A 24,742-nucleotide genomic window follows, 5' to 3' on the forward strand; every position below is an offset into this window, starting at 1 on the left:
CGGATTTATCTTACAAACGGCTCTGATCTGAATAACAGCTAAGTTAATCTGTAAATTTCCTTAACTGCCCTTTATTCCCGACGTGGCTCGCTTTGCTCTCTGTCCTGCAGAGGTGCACGTTTCGGCTTCAATGCATCTTTGCAGCATTGCACGCAATCACACACACGCTCCATTCAATGAACGTAAATAATATCCCACTCATTATTGTATTAAACAACACTTAGCGTACACTGACACAATGTGCATTTGGAGTTAATACTGATATATTTACAAATATATAAAACCACCCAATGAGCACACATTACGGCACTGGGATGGAGGAGGCCACCGTCCTCTAACATCTTATAAAGGTCTATGAGACCTACAAAAAGAACTGGGAGTGATTACCCCACTCCCATGACCACAGTATTTACAACACATTTCCAAATCCTCCTCTGAATTCCGCTCTAAACCAAACATAGTGTATGGGAAACTCAGATGCTGATATGTTATGACAAGTGCGATTTTTTTTTTTTTTTTTTGCTGCATGTCATTACAAGCAGGTCATGTCATCTCCATTCAGGCTTGTGGACAAAATATCAACAGTGGAAATGGATGGAACACCTTTGACTATATAAACACCAACGTTGAAGAAACGGCGATCTGTAACGGCGACATGAGGAGGTGTTATTGAAGGACACAGTGACCTCTTCTCATGTGTGTTTTCAAGTATTATCAGGAGCATAAACGCAAAAAAAGCCTTTTGTGTATACTTTTACCCATAAGATATTCTACATTAAGTCTGCACACGCTATGCTAACAGCTAACAGCTAATACTTTATCGGGGGGCTTTTTGAATGACACCGTTAATGAGGGTTTTATATCAACAAGTACTTATAATCATAACAGCCCTCTTTCTCGATGAGGAGCGGCCCGAAATATGTAGCGGGTACGTCGGTCAGCTTTGAGCTCTTTTAAATGAGGGAACGGCAGATTCCTGTTGGGACCTCAAAAGTTTGTATCCATATTTCAAGTCCTGGTCTGAATCCAGACTCAAACTTGGGTTAGGTCTCTGAATCCAATATCCCAACTGAAGTCCAGATTGTTAGTTTGATGGGTAATGTGTGGGTTGAACATACATATGAATGCTTTGTAGCACACTGCAGCAAGATTTCTCTTCGAGGACTTGAGGTTTTTGGTTGGCTGCCAGGAATTGAGTTTGATTCTTGAAACAGATTCTGGCTACTCGTCCGCACTTTGGTCCAGTAGTCTTTATCTTTCCGTATGGCTAGTTACGAATTTAGCCTTTAGAGACTGTCTTCCAGCGCCTTGCTCTGCGGTTCTGGCATTATTAGGTGTACAAATTGCTTGAATTCAGAGCAACAGTTTCAGCCTCAGTTTTAGCTCTTTGAGTAGTTTCTGAATATATGTTTCATGGCCAAGCTGGGAAAGTTCTCAAGAACTTTTTCAACAAGAGCTGTTCAGATGATCCTTAAATCAAGAAATAAACTGTCAGATTTATGGAAATTCTGTATTTGTGTTCTTATATATCAGATCATATGTCCGATCCTGCTCGTGTGTTCTTAAAATGTTCTTCATCAGTTGTTTAGTTCGGAGTTTGGATAATTTTTGTACACTTTATGAATCCATCCAGTATAGAAGGCCACATTCACGAAAATGGCCGGTCGGTTGTGTCGGGCACATCCTCTGCCGTTTATGCTCACGCCAACAATGACTTTACTGTTACTCTCTTGGCATACTAGAGGGCCGCCATAGTCTTTCTGTGAGCATGAAAAAAAAGCAATAGGACAAAAATAAATATTTAGAAATACATCCAAAGTGTAACAAAGTTAGAAGGTGGAAGCGATTAAGATAAACTGTCTAAGACAAACTCTACCGGTCAAAAATTTGGGGTCGGTAAGATTTTTAAATGTTTCCAAAATAAGTCTCTTATGCTTATCAAGGCTGCATTTATTTAATTAAAAACACAGTACAATAGTAATATTGTGACATATTATTACAATTTAAAAGAACTGTTTCTATTTGAATATATTTTAAAATGTAGGCAAATTTATTCAAAGCTGAGTTTCTTCAGGGCACATGAATCTTTTTCCTTCAGAAATCATTTTAATATGCTGATTTGGTGAAACATTTATTATTATCATCAATGTTGTACTGTACAAAACAGTTGTACTGTATACTATTTTTGTGGAAACCATGAGACTTTCAGGATTCTTTGAGGAATAGAAAGTTCAAAAGAACATGTATTTGAAACAGATTTTTTTTTGTAACAATGTAGAAGTACCGTCACTTTTGATCTGTTTAATGCATCCTTGCTAAAACTTGGCAATACTTTATTTAAAGAAAAAAAATGACAGACCCCAAACTTTTGAGCAGTCTATCCAGCAGAGTAAATGTGATGAATAAACTCACCTCGCACACTCCTTCATCCCTTCTGCCACCAGCACACAGTTTAGAACTAGTTATCGGAAGAGTCCCTTTGTGAAGCTGCTGGCATTGTTCGTTGCTCACTACAGGCAGATTAACCCTTTTCAATTTCCCCTCATGTCCAGTGCCTAAAAAAGCCAGAAAAGCATCTATTAGATAAGCTACAGTATGCAAGTTTTCACATTTGGCATGTTTGCTTGAATATGAATATGTGCCTTCAATCGTCCTGCTTTCATACTGTTACTGTACATGTAGTTCCAAACTGCAAATCGCTTCCAAAATGCTTTCATCATCAACGTGAATACTATTGGAAGCTGTTTATTATTGTTACTTGGCAACAAAACTAGAACTCTGAAGAGGATGGGGGATTTTTTTGCTCTCATTTTAAATATTTGGAGCATTTTTGGCACTTTTTATTGGATTTTTTTTTTTTTTTGCCATGACCCCAGGTTTATTACCAACTCACTCCCCATTTTTTAAATTAATTCAAGTGTCGTTACTTAGTGCGCACCCAAGTTTGGGTAATAGATTCACAACCAAACTTTATGGTCAACTGAAGCTGTGTCTGCAACAAAACCTCAAATGTGAAAACAACATCAGAGACGAGAATGGCGTTGAATTGTGAGCAGCAACATTTACTGAGGCTGATGCTCTGTACCCAAGTGTCTGTCTATGAGATGGGCACTGAGAACCTGTCCCAAATGGCACCCTAAGCACTCGCGGTCTTCCTACGAGTCTGCACTTTCATTATGTAACGCCATTTTGACTGTCGGGAAGAAGTCTGCTGCAGAGCTCGCATCAGTGCAGACTCGGCAAAAGTGTGCATCGAGGGCGCATATCAATCGCAAAGGGGGCGCTCTCAAACACCCTTCTGAAACCTAAAATAACAAAATGGGACGCCCTACGGTCTCATGGACTTAACGGACATGCGAACGCGGCAGCCATTGTAAGTCCACAAGACCAAAAGTGCATATGAAGTGTGCCATTTGGGACAGGGCCTCAGACGTTGTTAGGTCGGAGCATGACAGCAATGTTGTGTGCCTGCAAAGTTGTCAGGTGGTGGGAAGTCTCTGAAGACTAGCTTTTAAGTTGAACCTACCTTTGGTCTCACCCCAGCCGTACACAGAGCATATGGTGTCCTCCTGAATGCTGCAGTCAGCCACGGGCAGCTGAATAGTTCTGACATGCTCTCTTATAAGCGCAGATCTGCGTGAAAGAGGAACAGAGAGGTCATTTCATCAACAACAAAAGAATAAGATCAGACGTGGAATACATTAATGATACACATATTGATTAATCGACAGGTCTTACCGAGTCAGTCGGAGAAGGGCGAGACTAGAGCCTTCAGGGCCACAGATGACGTGCGAGATTCTCCTCTCCTGTCTGTGAAAGTCATTCTCACCCGATTCGTTCAAATGGGATATACCAAGCCAAACTCTGTACTCTGATAGGTCAGGCACGCTGAGGGAAAAAGCATATGATCAAATTAGGGTTTCAAGTTTGGGGCAAAAATAGAAAAATTCAGTTATTTTCTCTTTAAGGTCATATCATAATTTTTTTGGAGACAATTGTTTAGTTAAACATTTTTATGCAAATGTTTTGCTCTTTCTTCTGTGTTTTTGTATGGAACACCTTGCATGGGAGCCCATTCCCGCCACATAAGAAAAAACATTTTTAGAATAAAAAGTTGAAATTAAGACTTAGTAAATCGAAATGCCATAATCTCACGAAATGTCACTTTAAAAGTCATGATAATGAGATTAAAAAGTCAAGATTATGACTTGCTGCTCATTGATCTGACGCATCCTGACACAGGATGCATTGTGAACACTTTAGGAGTATTTTAAACGTGGTTTTAGCTACTGTAGTAATGATGAAATTCTTATTCACCAAGAACAAGCTTTGGTGCAGGAAGAACAAAATGGATGTGGCTGCATGAGGTGGCAGCTTTCATTGAACAACTTCACTATGACTTTTAAAGTCATAATTTCGATTTAGTAAGTCATAATTTTGACATTTTTAATGCTTAATTATTATAATATTTTTATGTGCCAGGAATTGGCTTCCATACTCTTTAAATGTGCAATGAGTTATGGCACTTTGCATCAACTTTACTAGCAAACTGCATGTTTGCAAGTCCAATATAGGTTTAATTGCACCAACAACCTCTTTCTTTAATTAAAAAGTTCAGAATAAGCCAGCATAAATGGTCTTTTTTTTGTACTTGGCAGAATGTTACAGTACGTTTTCATAGTAAAATGAACAGTTTTTATCTCAAAAAGATCAAGCTAAGCTTGATTCTCCATTAAATAACCTTTATAATGAAAATTATTTTGTGGATATGTAGATAAATGGATGTCTCATGCCAAGAGATGCATGTTCTAAAAACATCCGCAGCTTTGATTTGTTGAGTTACATGCACGAGACAAATCCTGGAAGCCCGCTGATCATTGACCTTGTGACCCTGAGAATCCAGAGGTCACGGGCAGGGCATGATGGTGACTGTGCAGCAAGGCTTGAGATAATTACCATGACGAGAAGCACTGTCTGTCTGTCAGCACCCACTCCTCCCTGACCAGAGAACCTCCGCACCAGTGAGTGCTCCTGAAGAGACCGAGAGACACAAGACAGTGACGCATCTCCAATATGTGCCTCTCACATTATAAAACATGACAGCGTAGGGCTTTACTTCTGAGAAGCTGTGCGAACACTGACTTCAGAGACAACTGCACTTTATTTGGAGGGAATTGTATCTGCCTGCAATGTAGTATATTTATTGTATGATATAAAGAAAGTGAATACTGTTCACTTTCGTTGTAATTTTCCTGTAACTTACTCTAAATATATTAGAAAAACTTAGAAGTATCACACATTAATAAATCAGTAAACATATAATGCTTAAAGATTAATTCTGTGCTCACGTTTAATACTTAAATTTAGGAGTTTGTTACAACAGTAACATTAATAGTAATGTTAATAGTGATGCTTAATAGTGCACTGCTATTTTTAGTTGTTTCTTTCTTTCTTTCTTTCTTTCTTTCTTTCTTTCTTTCTTTCTTTCTTTCTTTCTTTCTTTCTTTCTTTCTTTCTTTCTTTCTTTCTTTCTTTCTTTCTTTCCTTCTTTCTTTCATGTCATGACTCAACTCAGAGTAGTAGACATGAAAATAATCATAACAACAAAACTTTAATATATTTAAAATAATAAAAGTCTGTTTATGAGAATTTCTTTTCTTTTCTAATTTCTTTATGAAAATTTCTTGTTGTTGTTACATTATATCATTTTAAGCAGGACAATCAATACTTTTTTTTTAAGTTTACAAAATCACATGCTTATTCTTTACCTTTCAATAAATACATATGGGTTAGTCTTGAGTTATCAATTCTTAGAACACCACCGTGTTTCTAAATTATATTATTTCAAATTACCTACATGTTTTGCAAATTGCTTACCCTCTCTGTATGCTGACCATCCAACTGCCTTCTTTAATTGGGACAGGCCCGCCACCGACAATTCTCACCTGCTTGTGAACAAAGCATGATGTCTTTGTAACCTCATCTGTGAAGAGGAATGAAAAGACAAAATGGGTTTGTTAGAAAACAGAAAAACATACAAATGCATAAATGTGTTTATGAAATAATCTTTCGAATGTCCTCTGAAACGAAAGAATATCAGCTGGAAAATTGCATAGCCAAACAACATTTGAAGGATGTGATTACCTTTTTGTGGCAGATTGTTATGTGAGGGCTCACCTAAAAAGGAAGGAAAAGGAACAGGAAGCTTATTTTTGTTCTAAGCAATGAATAGGCATGAGAAATGAAAAGAAGAAGTGGTCACCAGTGTGATGGCTGTTTAGAGTATAATTTGAGTGAAAGTGTGTGTGAGGTCTTTAGCACAGGGCTAGTCTTGGTCCAGCATGTGGGACCAGTTAGACCTGCACAGCACTGAAACTTAACTTATACATGTGAGTGTGAGTGTGACAGAGACAGAGGGAGTGCTGACAGTCCGAGCCACCTGGACTTTACACTCTTTAATTAAACTGAAGCCTCTGTGGAAAGTGTGTGCGCATGTGTGGGTGAGTGATTGATTTGCCGCATGTAGATTCATAACACATGGCCTACACGCTCAACACAAGTCTGCGGTGTCAGTGATGAGAGTGCAAGTCAACAGGAAGGCACATACGATACAGCAATGTGGGTACATAATGGTCAAAAATATGTTTTTTGTCTGTATTGTATAAATAACTCAATAGTCATACTTTGAAAAACTCAAGAGAAAGTTAGCAACGTTAATTAAACTTAAGTATAAAACATCAACATTTTGATGAGAGCTGTTAAATGCTATGAATGAGTTCTTAACTCCATAACTACTCCAACTGATTCAGTGAATGAATTAATTACACTACTGTAGAAGTTTGGGGGCAGTAAGTTCAAGTTCAATAATATTTTTTCTTTTATTCAGCAAGGATGCATTAAAATGCTGTTCTTTTGAACTTTGAACTCGTAAAATTAGGCATTGGAAAGTTTGTAAGTACATCAGGAGTTTATTTACCTGACGGCTCATGATACTGGTTACCCAGACGTCGAGGTCACTTCAGTGATTTGGGAAAAGCCCGTAAAAGTCCTGGCAGAAAGCGATGCATAGTGTAACGACGCCCAGTTCCAGGAATGCACCAATATTTTGTTGGTAGTACCAGTTTGCAACAATTATTACTTAACACTAAGTTGTCAATACAAATTGGATACATTTCTATGGAGTGTTAAATTCACTGCTTTTCCCTTACACTTGTGAGTTTTGCAAAGGACTTTTACAGGCTTTTCCCAAATCACGGAAGTGACCTCAACGTTCGGGTTAGCGGTAGCATAAGCCACCAGGCAAGTGTTATTTAAATAAACTCCTGATGTACTTACAAACTTTCCAATGCCTTGTTTTATGAGTACAGAACCTATTTGTACTACTGTAGAAGTTTGGTGCCATTCCGGGCATTATTAGTGGGGTAATTTACGAGATACAAACTTGGATACATTAGCGCCTGCACTAAGCCATTTGGCTGATATCTCTAAATAAGCTCTAACTTTAATAATGTTCGACCAAGGGAAAAAAAGCTTCTGGGGGGGTGTTTGGCTCGAGGTCATGGTGCAAAGGACCCTAGGTTGAAATTAGTTTGAACCATCCCTTTAAGCAACACAACTGTTTGAAACATTGATAATAAGAAGAAATGTTATTTGAGCGCAGCATATTAGAATGATTTCTGAAGGATCATGTGTCACTGAAGACTGGAGTAATGATGCTGAAAATTCAGCTTTGCCATCACTGGAATTAAATTACATTTTAAAATATAGTAAATTGGAAAACAGTTTAAATGCAACCTTGGTGGGAATAAAGGTCTCTTCAAAGATCATTAGAACATCTGTTAAACCGTAGATAACAACTACAATCAAATCAGTGAGTGAGTTGTGTGACTGACTGAAATATTTTTGATTTTTGATTTGCAATGGGTCTCAACTAATTGTTCAGACCCATTTTGGACACAAACTAGTTCATTAAAAGGAACCGATTCAAACAAATGGCTTACCTGTACATTATTATAATCAAGCCACTTATTTGCAACTTTGCAGTGGTTTGCAGTCATTAATAAAAATGGTATTGGGAGTGTGTCTGATTAAAAAATATTTTGCTTTTCAAAATTTAGTGAAGTAAAGGTAACCATTTACATTTTGTATTGTTACTTTTGTACATTTTTAAGTTCTGCTCCTACCTCCGGTTATTGTATGACGAGGTAGACTGTTCAAAATGAATAAAATACAGAAAGCCTAATGCAGCATCACAAAATACTATAGCTTTTGTAGCATTTCGCTTTTTGAGGTCAGTGGTTTACATTAGCCCCCTATTCCTCAGCCTGTGTTCATCTCTTCATGTTTCAAGTAGCACTTTTAGTGAACCCAAAGGTCTCAATCAGTTGGTAATGTCAGCACAGACGTGTGTTGCTCACTCACAGGGTTTGAGAGAGCAGTAGTCCCACGGGATAGATGAGCTGTTGGTATAACACCACGGGCCGTGTTTGTCTTTGTCCGGGTTCCTGCAGAAGTTCCCCGCCTGTTCAGCCGTCAGCAAGTCCACTTCTCTTTCGTTACTGAGAATGAAAACAAACCTCATCATTACAACTTTTCAGAACATGTGCAGGTTTAAAAAAAAAGTCAACATATAAACATCCAAAACAGGTGCATCATTCAGGCACATACAAAGTCATTTAACACTAATCAAACCGTCTGTCCTGTGTTTGTAACAAGACAATACATCTAAAACCACTTAAGAAAATAGTCCAAAGAAACGTCTTCCTCTTAAGTTCATCTTAAGCCCCAGCTGTGTAGAGCTCCTCTCAGGAGGCAAGGTGAATTATTTAGCTTGTGCATTACTCATGACATGTTTCCCTAAGCTTTTCCACATTATCAGTCAGATTCAGGAGGTTTCACAGATGTAAAGATGCTACGATTCTCCAAAAGTTCACCAGAGTCCAAAGGTGCTACAACGTAGAGCACAAATATGCATAACACCAATGATCTTCTTGCTGTGTTACTCTAGGGTTCATACAATGTAAACAATCTATGCCTAATGCCCGCCCGGCAGTGACCTTCGCAACCGGGCCGTGGCGGCTCACAGGCTGCGGGCTAAATAAAGGAGTCGATTGGCTTTGATGTGTTCATGGTGAGGGGTTAAGGTGAGGAAAGGGGTCAGAGGGTGGCTCTAAAGAATCTCGTTCCAGCTGGGTTGGCCTGCCTGTAATTTTCTGGGAATTGAGTCACCCCAACTGGTCCACGTTTACTATCAATTAGAGATCTTCAGAATGGGGGTCCTCCACTAAAATGTGTTTTTCTTCCTCAGAAAACTGTGAGGGTCTTATTTTTTCAACGAAGACAAACAAAACCTGACAATCCCTGCGCTTTGCATCAATGAGCTGGTGGGGGTTCTGGAAAGGCCGACCTTTGACCTGGAACTTGTTCATAAAACAGGGAAGTTATTTAACGCCACACATCTCAGGGTGAGTGTGGATGGCAGAAACAACACAGGCCTGTTGTGGAAGCGATTGTTCAACTCCTTTGAGACTTACACACACACACACACACTCACTGAAAACTGTGCCAATTCACATTAAGCACAGGCAAAACCATAACTGCATTAGAGGAAACAGACCACACCTGGCAGGAACATAAACCATAGCTATTTAACACTCCAGTATGGCTGTAACTAAAACTGTGCATGCATATTTGATAGCTCCATATGCTTGTCTGTTTAAATAAAATAAAAAAACATGAGATATTTCACATAACATCGGTCTCGTTTATTCACTCTCACCAATTTAACGAAAACTTGCTGCGGTTGACCCTTGAACCTAATGACAACATGGAGTTGACCTTGCAAAGCAGCACAAAGGCATCATGGGATTGTCCTTGAGATCCTGCATCGCAAGTTGTGGATCTAGTTTGGTTTCCATGGAAACTGAGTGAATGTCCATGACTGAAACTATGCGCTGTACTACTTTAAATTATGGTTCTGCTTAATACTAGACTATATAAAATTCATCGAAAAAATTGTGTGTGCTCATATCAAAAGACTATAAACAATCAATGTCTTCTGTCTAAATCTGAGTCTGTTATTTATTCAGTTTAAAGTTGAAGGGATTTTTTTTTAACCAAAGAAATTCAAATACTTTCTCACAGATTAATATGCAGAGACAACTTTAAATATACATTTCAGCTTTAAGTTTATTTTGCAGTCTAGACATGTATGGCCAGCTTTTACCTTTCACTGTGGTCTTTCCATGGAGCGCAGGGGATGCCTGAACGAGTCTTTGCCTGTTTGCCATTGTACGTGTCACCGATGCCCGTATAACACTCTGAAATAACAAAAATAAGAACAATCAAGAGATGCAGAGATTAAAAAATGGAGAGTGCAGTTATTGTAGGCAACAAGATCTTTTAAATTTTCTAAAGAAAATGTGATCATTTTCAAGCAAAAAAACTATATATCAAATTGCTCAGAAAAGTAATATTTATGTTGTTAAAAGCAGGCGATGCTGATATGGCAATAAACTTAAATAGTACTTCTACTCAGAAAAGTAATAGCCCATTTTTCCTCAACCGGCCACAAGTGTTTACTATTATTTATTTACTTATAATATTTATAAAAAAATTAAACTAGCTTTTATTTCTATATCTTCTGTGATTTTGTTTTAATTTTTAATTTTGTTTCTATTTAGCTTAAATGCATTTTTACTTCAGTTTTCAGTTTAAGTAGGCTCATTTTAGTACATCAACCTAATTGGAAAACATGGAAACATTTCTACTTTTCGTTTAAAAGGGTTTTCAAGTTTAAGTTCTTAGTATAAAACTTAAATTACAGAAAATATTTAAACAAATATATTTCTAGTTAACAATTACAACACTGCCAGCTGCACAGTTTTGAAGAATGGTTCATGTCCGTAGCATAAACATTGTGGGATGAGTAACAAGGTAGAATTTGTTCATTTGTTTGTTTTATGCCACGGCAGCAGCTAAGGCTATTTTCATGGCAGGAACATTGAGAAATCAGTTAAAAAAATAGATAAACCAATTAATAAATATATTTAGAAAGAGATAAAGGATAGACAAACAGTATAAACAATTTACACAGAGAAAAGTACCTCTAGATATATGCACAATATGCAAAAAGTGAAAGATAAATGCAATGCAGCATCATCAAATATAGATGTTGTAATTATCCCAATGAGAGTTCTGCCTTTAATCAAACACTGTTAACCTAAAATTATGAACAAACACTGCAAGCCAAAGTGCTTAAAGAAACACAGCGGGTTTGTGGAAACACATTGCTTATGGAAACACAGCAGGGCTCCCAGCGCACCACAAAAGTCGAGCTCATCCCAACGGCCTCGACTGGAACGGCAGCTAAATCGATCTTAACATCAGCGCTTGTGCGAGTCCTTCTATGAAGCATCTCCTGGGCCCTGCCAGTCACACGAAGCTGTCAGCAGTGATTAATGCTTGACTCATGCTGTCTCATTCCCACACTGCAGCTCCTGCTCCCTGCACATGTTTCAGACAACCCCCATTAGTGGCCGTGGAGATCGGACCACAGGGACCACTGTATACCGATGCAGAGACAGCCAAGAAAGAGGAAATGAAAGAGAAGGAAGGGGAGGGAGAAAGAGCTACGGCATTCTTGAGCATCATGAAACGAAATTATATAGATATTATGTCTTGCTGGGGAGGATTAATAAGAACAAAGGCAGGACGTTTTTTGAGGGTCGTTTTGATATGCAAAGAAGGCATGACTTCAAAAGTTATTGCCTTCTCTTTTTTTTTTAAGTTGGAAGTATGCCAGCCATAACATCATGGAAAACAAGATCAAGCCGCTAGATTATAAACATGTTTCTTAAAAAGGCAAATAAGTGTAATAGGTTTTATGGTCACTGTCTGTAATCTCGCCAGGCGTACTGGAATTTTCGCTCTTGCATAACTCACAGTCACCAGTACAGAAATACACATCTTCAAAGGTGGCAAAACCAGGGTCAGACATGTCACGGTACTTCAGAAGCAATTCAAGGGTTAAATGTCTCTGGTCACATGGTGACAGTGACCGACTTGAGATACTCTCTACCAATAAACTACAACTGACACAGTGCTTTTACAAGATGATTTACATTTTCACTGAAACCACTGAGATGTTCAAATGCATTTAGTAGTATCAATATGCCTTCAATTTCAATAAAAAGGTAAATTTCCCCATGGATTTTCGGATATTAATGGATTTATGCTGATATTTTACATATAATTATATGTATATCAATGCCCCTGTCTGAGCTCAGATTAGTCTGTAAGAATTCATGTACAATAATGTGATCCACTGCATGACAAATATGGTTGAAAAGAACATGTTACTCTCTTGAACATTAACTACCCAATAAGGTAATGCCCTTCCATGGTAGCTTCACTGAAGAAAAACAGTAGCCCTGACTGTGTATTTCACAGACAGTGTATTTCCAATGCCATAAACCCGATTGTGTGTGTCAAGCAGACACTAATGACCTTTCTGTAAGAATGTATACAGTACATCTTTGTTTTGTACTTTGTGTTACCCAGTACAGGGTAACATGTTACTTTTTCAAAAGTATATATCATTTTACTGTTCTTTAAGAACATACACTGTAACGTATTTGAGTGAATATGAAGTTAATAAATCAAGGGAGGTGAAACGTTTGGCACATCTCGAAAGCACACACTTTATCAGTATGCAATACATGAGAACCGAAAAACATTGCAATGATACTACCATTCAACAGGAACTTCAAACTTTCTAATAAATATCAGACAAATATATAGTAAATGACTCTTACCTTCAGGTTCAGAGGTTGGAACTCCACAGCGAGGAATGTTTGTGCAGAACGCCACAGGTATACTGGGATCAGTCGTGAAGCACCATGGGAGATGACGGCCATCAGGATTCCTACAGTAGTTCTCCCGGAGATCCCTGCCGTGCCGACAAGTACTTTTAATCATACACGTATACACACACATCACACATGTTACTGTTACAGAGCATATGTTGAACAGACTGCGATTGAGCTTAAAAACTACAGATTTTGAAGAATTATCTGCATTTCTTGAAAATATAAACCAGTATGATGACAGATAAGAATCTGGAAGAGGAAACATTCAGGTTTTCCTAGTGATGACAGAACCTGGCAGAAAGCCCTGCTGATAAAAACCAGCATACCTGGTGAACATATTTATTTTTGGGGGATGTACAATACATCAGAACTGGTTACATACAGTGCATACACATATAATTCAGGTTGATAATAGATATTTATTAGTTGATATTGGCTATTTAACTGTGCATGCATCTTCAAATGAATATAAAATGAATACAAAAATATGTAAAATGAATATAAAAATAAAATAAATTATATTCATTTTTTTTCATAATATACATTGTAATGTTGTGATGGCCAAATGTACTTGTAGAATTTAAAACTATTGATTTTATTGTATTATTATTATTATTATTTATTTTGACAAAATGGCATATATAGTATATTTTTTGTTTAGAGCTTTTATTGGTATTCAGTCAGTAATAAAAAATTATATAGTATATATCGTCTTTTTGGTATCAAGCAGAAGTCCAATATTGTTGCATCTCTATGTTTCTTGGATGCCTTGCCCAGAAAGGGATTCTTGTATACTGAAGTAGATTTTCCAGCAAGACTTCAGCCTACCACCAAGGCCATCAAAGTTTGGCTGTGCATGAATATAAACCAGCATGGAAGTCCAGACAACACATATCTGAACAATATATAAATACAAAATGAATAAAGTTTTAGGAGCATTTTCTTACTTGCAACGATAATTCTGTGGAGTATAAAAGTGTCGATGGGGAAACTGGGCGTCCCATCTCTGACAGGTCAATCCCTCGGGGGTGATGCCAACCGTTCCACGATAACCCTCTCCGCGTCCACGAAAACAACTTGTTGTGTTGTCAACGTCACCGCCGTTGTCTGAATCTGAGTAAACGGTGAAAAACATAAACAGAAAGACAAAGGAAGTGAGAGAATGAGGCATAATATCACTCCTTAGGCATGATGAACACTGAATCATTGATTCACCATTAACTGTTAAGACAGCGCTACTTCAGGGAGGAATAACAACAGCTTTGTCCAGCTTAATGGAGAGAGATGCTTCCTGAATGAGTCAAAGCAGTCACTAAGTCTGTGACGAATGCTAAAACAGAAGCCTACAGAGCTTTTTTTAGGGTAAAATGTAAGCGTTTCATGAATGATATATTGTTTTTGTCCATGCATCTCATTGCAATATATTACGCTCATTAGAGACAGAGTTATTATGTTTACCTCCAATAACCTGATAGTGCTTCAGTCTGCTAATGAGGCTATAGCAGTATGGGGAAATATGCCACGTCCTGCTAATAAAAAGTCAAACTCTCAAATGCGTTCAATACACTGTCAGAGTTTGAAGAGTTATACAGTGGATCCCAGCGTATGTAATGTTAATCTAGTCATTCAATGATAGGTTAGCATTTTTTATTGCGCTAAAGAATGCTAACTCAGGCAGTGGTGTGTAATGTCATGAAGACAAATGCAAAGGTCAAGCAATTGGAAACAATGAGGTGCTCTGTGCCTTAAAGTCTTGCTGTGTTTACTGCAAAGGAGCATGGTATTTTTAAAAGCATGTTTAGCTTTATAGAGGATCAAATAGTCTTGTTAACGGTGACGCTCTTTCTGCAAGAGGATGAAATCCACTTCTTGTAAAAGCAGATGCGTCTATCATGATTTCCACAGGTGGGAAGTGAGATACATGGTTTAACTCTGTTAAGTTGCTTATTGAGATGCTGAGGTGTTTGAAAAGAAGCTGTGTTCTGCCAAATAGAAAAAAGCATGGTGAAAAGTGTCTCCCAGGATGATGATCTTTGAGAATCTGTCACAGGATTTTGCTCAAGGTTATGATGGAGGGGTTGCCAAACTGCTCTGAAAAACAAAAGTGACCCCCGTGGTTCGGTCTATAAGGGTAAAATGACTGAGCGTCGGACGCCTGAGTTTTTGTCTCGCTTCCCACTTGAACCAACATGCCGTTGCATTGCTAATGAAAATAAACGGAGGCAGTGCGATGAGGAGGAGGGGGGGTGTCATTATAATAATAGGTTTTTGGACGCTTGTGAGCTTGTGTGTTTGAGCGCGCTGGGGGTTTGAAACCCACACGCGTGTTTTGTCTTTAGCGTGGAAGGTTTACATAGCACTTGAAACTCAAGCACATTACTCTCATGCAGATAAGGGAACACTCTACTGCGCTGATGAGGAAAAATAAACACGGAGGCACGGTCCTGAAAAGACAGGGCAAGAGCTGAGGAAAGAGAAAGAGAGAAGAGAGTTTTATTGGTGGACCCTCCTCTCTCTCTTCTCTCGGTTACAAACAACATTCCTGTGAGGGTCCCAAACGAGAGGGGAGCCTGGGCTACAGGAAGAGGAAGTTGTAAATTTGGCAAACTCTGCCTCTTTTCATTCTTTTTTTTTGTCTCTGGCTTCTTTTTTGTTCTCCTCTGTCTCTTCATCTTACACATAGGACTCACCGCACTGTTTGATGTTACAGTACTCCCATGGAGTGCTCGGATCAGTGGTGAAACACCAGGGTCTCTGGCGCCCGTCTGGGTTCCTACAGTAGTTGTCCTTTAGACCTTTATCAGGGTACCTGTCATAAGAAGGGCAAAACGAGCACACTTAACACGCCACATATCAACCATCCCAGTTCTACAGCAACTTTGATTTACAGCCAGGATAAAATTCTAATAACCTCCAGAAAATACATAACATGCTCTTTGCTTCTGGTACAGCAGTTTTTAAGCCAAGCACACAAGACAGAAGCCTGTTGCCCTGCACACACTTAAAGACGCAGAAGTCACAATTTTAAATTTCCCAGTGTCGGACTAGCCTAGAAAACTAGACGCACCCTAGCAGCAGCAAAATGTATTTTGCAGCCAGGGTAGTCTAGCAACTCTCCATTGACTTTCGAGCTGCAATAACTTAATAACTTAAAGTCAATAAGTGAATATATGACTGATTTACAGTGTTATATTTACACTAAAGTTATACACTAGGCTATAATGTGAAACTTTATGTTGCAGACTGGTCATGTAGTCTGCCTTGTGGTGTTCAATGGGTTTTTATAACTGCTTGTACTTCTAAAACAAACAAAAAAAAGGCTCAATACATCATAGACAATTTGCCTCTTTGGTAGGTTCACACAAAGCAGTCATTTGATATAGTGATTTATATCAAACGGGGGCATGGCCCAGTTCCCATGAGGTCAAGTGGGAAAACAATTTATTGATTTATCAAATATTTTTAAAAGTTCCTCACAAATGCCATTCCGGATTAGGATAACGTCAAGAGCATTTTCCATGCATGCAATCTGAGATATAAAAAAAAAAAAAAAAAAAAACTTTGTGTGTTTAGAGACTCTGAAGGGAGGGTATTCAAACAAACCAAATGGACATTTATTTCAAGATTAATATTGTTGTTTCCCAGAACTAGTAAAGATCTAACTAGGGCACTGGGAAGGTCATACAAAACAAAAATGCCATTTATTGGCTGAAAAGTGCATACATGTACTATACATCAGGTAGCAATGTGGTCAACTGTTCCCTGTTAGTTCCTATGCTAAACAAAATAGATGTGTAATTGAGAAAAGATGTGCAGGGAACTTATTTTTGTCCAACATGAGCATCGTCCAAAGAAATTATGAAACCATAAAGAATAATGTTTTCCAAACCAAAGTGTAATTTTTGCTGTTAGCCATCACTTTAATATGCCTGCTCACATTGTGATTTCAGACAGATTAAAGCATAAAGTTGTTTTCCACAGTACCTTTCAATAGCATGAGGCAAATGATCCACTTATGACACCAAATTTCTTTAGCATAACATTATCAATTGATATCTGATTCCTTTGAAAAATGATCTGAAAAATTATCTAAACTAAAGTTTTACAAAATCCTGAAAAACTCACCACCACAATGCTAAAGTGTTCTGAGTGGTTTCGAGGGTGTTGCTATGGGGTTGCTAATGTGTTCTGTGCGGTTGTTAGTGTGTTGCTAGGGAGTTCTAGAAGGTTTCTATGTCTTAACTCAAAACAAACCACCCCCAAGTCTCCATAATATTCTACAATCCTCTTGTCCCTCCTTTAATGTTAGTTAGTCTATGGATTTTTTTCACCTTTTAGAGAAAAATCATAATTTTGATCGTTTAGAAAAGTAATTGCCCACGTTTTTGCAACAAACTGCATGATTTGAGGTATCACCATAATACACAAAGATTTTTGCCAAATTGGCAAAGCTTCTCATATTGACTGAAAATCATGACCTGAAGACAGTCTGATGGATGTTGTCCCTTACAGTTTGCACTTTCTAGTGGGTCTCATACCTTTTAGGGTGGAAAAGGTGTTTATGTGGTTCTTCAAGGTCCCAGCGCTGGCACTCCCGGCCGCTCTCCGTGTGGTCCATGGGTCCACGGTAAATTTCTCCATTACACGTCATGCATTCCACTATGGATAAGGAGCATTCCTCATAAGAATGTTAACCAAGACGAGGCCCAAAAGACCCCAGCTGAGCGACATTAGCATGCTTGTAGAGGATAACTCAACAGGGTTCAACCCTTGTTGTCATGTTGCACGGTAAGAAGAACGAAGAACCGTGGCAGATCTATGGTAGTAAATTTGTGCACGTTAACTATGCATAGGCTAATCACTAACAATTAATGACGGCATGGATTCTTATATTTATCAAGAAGACAAGCAATTACAGAGCCACATGTGACCCTTAGAATGTCTAAAAAATAAATCATCTGATGCTTCAATTTACTAGGCAGACATACCACCTATTAGGCCTTGCATTTATCCCCAGGGGTACGTTGCAGCTTCTAACAGATTTCATACGATCAAAGGTTAAAGCAACATGTAATTATTACAGTACTTAGTAAAAAGCTTAGTCACTGTAGGACCAAAACCAAATATCACAGCAGATGTAGGTCACCTCAGCTAGAGTCATCTCTCTAAGTCCTGTTATTAGTTGTACAGTACACACAGTATAAGGAGCAGATTGCTGTAGTAGAAACAGATGTAAATGTCAGCCACTCTCATGAAAGCATGCTTTTTCTTCTTTGCGTGTGTCTGTGTGTTTTTGATTACGGGAAACTAATTTATTAACAAACCCTCCCGGACATATTTCACCATGCAACTATTAGAATAGACAAGAGGCTCTCTTTGTTAGCCTGGTCACTATCTCTACAGAAAACCCCTCTTTATACATGCAACTTGATTCTGTTCTCCTATTAACGAAAATCCCCAGTCACTAACAATCGAGCGCTTTCATTCTTCTACAATTGATCAAGCTTTAAATCCAATAAATTAGCAATTCACTTGAAAAAGGTGTTTTTAATCTCAGCCGTGTCTCTATAAGACAGTAAACTGAGAGTGAATGGAGACTTTTGAAGTCTCCTGATTCACAGACTTTTATCATGAAAACAATACTTCAGTAATCACACATGTCTAGATCTTAACAACATGCTAAAAAATGCTGGTCTTGAACTCACCCTCCGAGCATTGTGGGATACTGCAGTCCTCGTGGCGTATTCTGGGGTCCGTGGTAAAGCACCAAGGACCTGTTGTGGTGTTGTCTGGGTTACGGCATAAATTATCCCGTAGATCGTGGTGCTTATGCCTCTGGGGTAAGAAACTGATGGAGTGAGGACAGAAACAGAGGTGATGTTTATAAAATCATACACACAAGCAAAATTGTTCCAAATTCTTTGAACAATTACAGTTACTCCTTGACACATGACTTGACATTTTTAGCTGTATAGAGTGAAGATTGATGATCGTATTAAACCAGTCATATAGTGACGTCAACAATTGACTTACTGAATAAAGAAATATCACTACAACTGAGCTAAGAATTTTATTGGGTGTCACATGACACATTTTTGACTTCCAGCCAAATACAACAGAATATCACAATAATATTTATTTACATTACTTAAAATGGCACAACTATCGGTAGCTTTAACATCAGAATGCAGCTGCTATTCTACATTTCATTGTGATGCAATAACTTATATTTGGCCCAGGGGAAATTGTTACCTCTTCATTTTTTTTTCACATATGGAAAAAGTACAGAGGTTTGACCTTAAAACAACAAAAGCATGTAGACAAATAATGATTTTGGCAAGAAAATGGGGTAGTATAAAGCTTTTGGGCAGAGAAGGTCAAAAACTACACAGGCTACTCGTATTATGACGTTGTTGTTTTAAGAGGGTTTATTCTTGGTTATTTGAAAGCTCTGAAAGCTCCATCATCACTACAAAGCAACTACACACTTCATTTACAGACTTTTTTGTCATCCAATAATCCATTTATTCTAAAACCAAAAGTATCTAAATCCAATAGATTAGTAGTATATGGCTAGTCATGTGACGTGGTGACCACCATTATGTGGTGACACCCCATTTAGAGCAGCTTTTGTTGGGGCACCAATATGAAAAGAATCTTCACCTACTGTAAGTGCTCATCATTCTAAACCCATTTCTCAAAGTTACTATTTATTTATTTAGGGGTACAACTTTATATACAACTAAAACTCTGAGATGCTGCTGTATGCTAATAGTTGCAAAAAGTATTTTACCCTTGCCATGCAAATATTTGTAAACCATTAATAAATCATTGCCTTAAGCCAAACAGTAATTATCTTTTGTGTAATTGGCAACACAAATTAGCCATGTTCAAAATGATTGATGAATACAGATAAAAATGCAATCTGTGACAAATTAGCTGACCTACGGACCTTCGGTATTTCAAAACGTTCAGGTCCATTGGCTTCTTGAGCCGATAAAACATGCCTGTGATGTTTCAGAGGCAAGCATATCAAAAGCTGGCTTTAAAACTGAGCTGATGTCCATTAGAGAGATAAAAAAAAAAGCTGAAGGAAAAAGAGGAGAGAGGGAGATATCAAGAGTTGGGAAGTTGGTGGTGGGGTCAAGGTCTCTGAAAGGTAATCACATTTTCAGGATAAAAAAAAAAAAGAATGTGCATGAAACTTTTAGACAGGCCTACTACCAAAAATAGGGCAGATCTATTGTATCAACTTGCTGTACAGGAAGTAAACCGAAAGCACCATGTGGTGTCCCTAATGAATTCCTGCAGCAGTAATGAACTTGTATCAAAGACGTGTTCTGCATTAGGTATCTTATCTTAGCCTTGTGCTGCTTTCTGTCAAACTCCTACTTATGCACAAACCCTCAAATCCTCTAAACATGACATCAGTTCCAGGCTGCCTATGGCTTCTTAATGTTTATTTTTAGATGTTAATGTATACAAAAATGTATATTTTGGGTAAACTTGCATTGACTATTTACACATAGGAATAACTGTACACAAACGTCTATTTTTGTTCATGCAAGAACGGAAGCAATTGTTTGAACCTGCTGGCTGTTTGTTGGCATTCCTGCCATTGACCTAATTGTCTCTATCGGCACTCCACTTCTGAGAATCATCGAGTTGCACTTACTGTCACACTTAGACTCAGCGAGAACCCTCTCGCGAATCAAAGCCAGTAAGACAGCACACATAAACTTGCACATTCATCATCATTAGAGGCTAATGGGGATTTTTATAACCCATCGAGTCTGTTTTGCCATTAGCTATCTAGTAGTGTAATATGTGCATAAATAAGTAAACTGAAACAAACCTAGGAGATGTTAACCGCTATCTGCTCTCCACAAGACTTTGGATAGCCACAGAAATGCTCTCCACAAGACTTTGGATAGCCACAGAAAAGCACATAGTGGGTATTTGAGTTTAACCGCCCGTAGAGAGAGACTGAACCAAGAATGGAAAGTAAAGAGAGTGAGTAAGCACTTACTTGTGTTCATGTGGTGTTTTGGAATTCCAGAGTTGGCACTGGACTCCACTACTTGTCACTGATCTCTTTCCTTTGTAGTTGAGTCCATTGCCGATGATGCATTCTCTCATGAAGTCTATAAGACACCGGGCATACAGACACACCTGAGGTTATGCAACAATCTTTATGTGTGACACTCGGGTTCTGGAAGCAAACATCTCATTCGTTTTCACCAACGTGATATTTTAAACGTGGAATTTAAATTAATTTACATGATGAAATTCTTTCCTGATAAGCGTAACGACATGGAATAGCTTTGAGCAAACGCACTCTTGGAAGGATTTTAAGCAAGAACAAAATGGATGTGGCTGCATGAGGTGCCAGCTTTCATTGAACAACTTCACTATGACTTTTAAAGTCATAATTTTACTTTAGTTAGTCATAATTGTGACTTTTTATGCTAATTTGTTTTCTTATGTGGCGGGAATGGGCTTCCATAGGAATGGGCTAAATAGTTACTTAATAGTATACTTAATAGTTTTGTTAAATAGTTGTTTTTTCAGGATTCTTTGATGAATAGAAAGTTATATAAGGTTATTTGAAATAAAAATCTTTTGTAAATGTCTTTACAGTTACTTTTTATCAATTTAATGTACACTTGCTGAATAAAAGTATTCATTTCTTTCAAAAAAGGGAGAAAAAGAAAGTTTTGAACCAAGGTTGCTAAAAGTCTCTAAATGTCACTTTTGCTTGCACTTTATTGTCAGCAGTAATACATATAGACACGCAAAGTCAACAGAAATCCCAGCCTGATCTTTGTGTTTTGGGGGAAAGTGCTACTTAAACACGAGTTGATTTGATAAATGTCAAGCCTTAAAGGTAAGTGTTTTATATAATAAAGATTATTCAGATAATCTGCAGTATTATAAGAAGAAGAAGAAGTGAACAGAGGGGTATTTATTTCCAGGGACATAGAGTGAGATTTATTTTGCTGTGTCATCCTCATCATGATGGTGCATAGATAGAATATTTGTGTGTTTGCATGAGTGTGTCATCATCACATGGACACTGATCTCACATTTATTCACACTGAAACTTAATTAATCCTTAAGTGTCCAATACTTGGCTAAGGTTTAAGAACAGCTCGTCATATTATGAAACCCCTCAGTGGCAGATCATGCCAGCATAAGCTTTAACTCTAGATGTCTTGGTATTGAGATTTAAAAGGGTTTACATTTTGGTGAGATCATGGAGTTGATATTTTATGCTTGACTGTTTTGGCTTAGTTTGAAAAGTATTCAAATTAAAGCCCCAATCTAAAATGTTACATTGGGCCCTATTTTAACGATCTGAAACGCAAGTGTCAAAGCGCAAAGCGCAAGTAACTTTGTGGGCGGGTCTTGGCGCTGTTGCTATTTTCCCGGCGGGATAAATGACTCTTGTGCCAGGCGCAAATCTAAAATGGGTTGGTCTGAAGTAGCTTCATTATTCATAGGTGTGGTTTGGGCGTAACGTGAAATAAACTAATCAGAGCGTCATCTCACATTCCCTTTAAGAGCAGACGCGCTTTTTCTAAAGCGGATTCCTATTGTAACGGCGGATTTGCCAGGCGCGCGCCAGGAGCGGTTCACAGCCGTCAGGGACGTTGGGGATGGAGAAACACACCCAAATTAACTTCGGTTAAAAAAGCGTATGATAATTTGGGTAAATGTGTAAGTGTGAAAAGTGTAAATGTGCTTTTATAATAAATTGTCTATCTATCTATCTATCTATCTATCTATCTATCTATCTATCTATCTATCTATCTATCTATCTATCTATCTATCTATCTATCTATCTATCTATCTATCTATCGTAATAATGTATGATTTGCAAAAATCTACATTGATTATGGCCAAGCATGCGCCCTTAAAATAGCATATGAATAACATGCGCAACGCGCCACTGACTTTAAACTATTTTTTCCTGGTTAGTGGCGCAATTGTTTTCTAAACCTGCAAAATAGCATGAAGGAACGTTTGCGCCGGAACACGCCTCCTTTTTTTTGCTGAACCGCCCAGGGAGTGCAAGTTCATTCCCTAGTTTAGCGACGTGCTTCTGTGGAGGGAAATGCGCGCTTTGCGCGGGTGCAAAATAGGAATGAGACATGCGTCGGTGTACAAATTCAATTGCGCTGGGTGCAAGATAGGCCCCATTATGTGTGACATCAGACATTTAAAAAATTAAAATGCACAGTGAATTTTATTGAAAAGAAAACAGTTCAGTACTTCTGAAACCTGGTATAGAAAAAGAATATAGTTTTGGAATTGGGAAACAAAAACTGAAATTACATTGCTCAGTAATAATTTATTTCGATGGTCCACTTTAGACATTGTACTATAAGTAACTTTGCAACTACATGCCAACTAACTCTCATCAGAGTATTAGTAGACTATCTGCTTAATATCTGCAAACACTTTATTTTAATGGTCCTGCAACAGATGTTTTACTGACTATAAGTAACTATGCAGTACATGTCAACTTATTCTATTAACACCTAATCCTAACTTAACACTCTACTAACAGTTTACAACAGTATACTAATACTCTAATGAGAGTTAGTTGACGTACAGTAGTTGCATATAGTTGATATATTGTGCATTCCTATTAGAACTACTCTCTGGATCTACTCAAATCTAGTGGCAAATCTGGCAATAAAGCAGTTTACCTTTCTTTTCATATAGGTCGAAGTTGAAGTCATTCTCCATGCGGACACCAATGGTGAGGCTGTCGTATGACAGTAAATGACACTTTGCACTTTTCTGATCAAAGCTGAATGCTCTGCAACGAGAAATGGCAGATGTTAATCATATTACATTATGTTAAGCATATGATAAGATGAGGGTGACAAGAATGATGATTGTGAACCTTGAATTGAGAAACGTAATGTCATCAGTAGATATTATTATCATGTAAAGCAATGCATAAAATAGCTACTGTTGTACAATTTTTGTATTTTGTCAGGTGATGCCTCCCAAAAAAAAAAAAATGAAAGCATTGCAAGAGCTAAAGATCAAAAGTCATGCAACTTCTTGCAATTTCTATCTACTAAGAGCTGCATTTTCTTTTTATTCAGAAGTAACCAGAGGTCATCGACCTGAAACATCAAAATAGGAAATACTGGGACTGCTGATGTTCGATTTCCACTGATGAAACAGATTCCAGCTGCTTCCTCTCAAACTGTGTTGTACACAATTAGCCAATCCAATGCTATTTCAAATCAGCGTGTTTGGAAACAGCAACTTGGGAGTGTGCTTCTTTTATTTAGACACTCCGGCTTTGGCTGTTTATGATTACGTGTCAGGTGGGGTGTCTTTGTGCTTTAACCTTTATAGACCTCTGTACCTGCAGGTGAACTGAAGCTTCCTGTTGCGGCTACAGCGGCGTGCACACTTTCCCACGCTCATCTTGCGGCCTTTGGACATGTACGACACATCAGGTGGCGTGGCCAAGCGCACGGCATCAGTCTTCTGGTAGTCTTGCAGGGCATGCCTCTTAGTTTCTGCCACACAGAGCATACATGTTAGGATGGGGAAAAGCAGTAGTCGAATCCTAACATGAATTTCATGACAGATGGTACGTTATTTTCTTCCTCTTTATCAGTTAAGGCTGATCATAAGCCTCATAGGAGAGAGCAGAGTGGCCATAAAACAGAATTTGAAATATGGAGAAAAAAAGGAACTAAGATGACGAAATTGTATTTCAACAACCTGCTTAGATCACAGTTAGAATGGGAAAATCTAAATGTTTTCATAATCGACTAGACAGCTGGATGTCTGAATAGTCAACAAGTCAGCATTAAAGGGTTAGTTCACCCAAAAATGAA

At 38.1% G+C, this 24,742-nt stretch overlaps 1 protein-coding gene across 1 annotated transcript in view; it reads right to left on the bottom strand.

Moving 5' to 3' along the window:
* Positions 1-521: 521 nt before the first annotated feature.
* Positions 522-24,742, bottom strand: part of hgfb (hepatocyte growth factor b) — a 29,520-nt gene continuing 5,299 nt past the window's right edge. The window contains exons 2-18 of the mRNA XM_081371823.1: positions 24,262-24,418; positions 23,585-23,697; positions 20,899-21,013; positions 18,575-18,717; positions 17,408-17,528; positions 15,560-15,678; positions 13,817-13,982; positions 12,816-12,949; positions 10,226-10,319; positions 8,422-8,558; positions 6,145-6,177; positions 5,878-5,983; positions 4,957-5,031; positions 3,739-3,888; positions 3,527-3,633; positions 2,413-2,555; positions 522-1,760 (exon numbers count right to left, since the gene is read on the bottom strand). Of these exons, the coding sequence (XP_081227949.1) occupies positions 1,578-1,760; positions 2,413-2,555; positions 3,527-3,633; positions 3,739-3,888; positions 4,957-5,031; positions 5,878-5,983; positions 6,145-6,177; positions 8,422-8,558; positions 10,226-10,319; positions 12,816-12,949; positions 13,817-13,982; positions 15,560-15,678; positions 17,408-17,528; positions 18,575-18,717; positions 20,899-21,013; positions 23,585-23,697; positions 24,262-24,418 (2,096 nt within the window). The 3' untranslated portion in view covers positions 522-1,577. The remainder of the gene's footprint in view (positions 1,761-2,412; positions 2,556-3,526; positions 3,634-3,738; positions 3,889-4,956; positions 5,032-5,877; positions 5,984-6,144; positions 6,178-8,421; positions 8,559-10,225; positions 10,320-12,815; positions 12,950-13,816; positions 13,983-15,559; positions 15,679-17,407; positions 17,529-18,574; positions 18,718-20,898; positions 21,014-23,584; positions 23,698-24,261; positions 24,419-24,742) is intronic.

The sequence above is a fragment of the Scardinius erythrophthalmus genome (assembly GCF_964197995.2).
Source record: "Scardinius erythrophthalmus genome assembly, chromosome: 8".
Lineage (NCBI taxonomy): Eukaryota > Metazoa > Chordata > Actinopteri > Cypriniformes > Leuciscidae > Scardinius > Scardinius erythrophthalmus.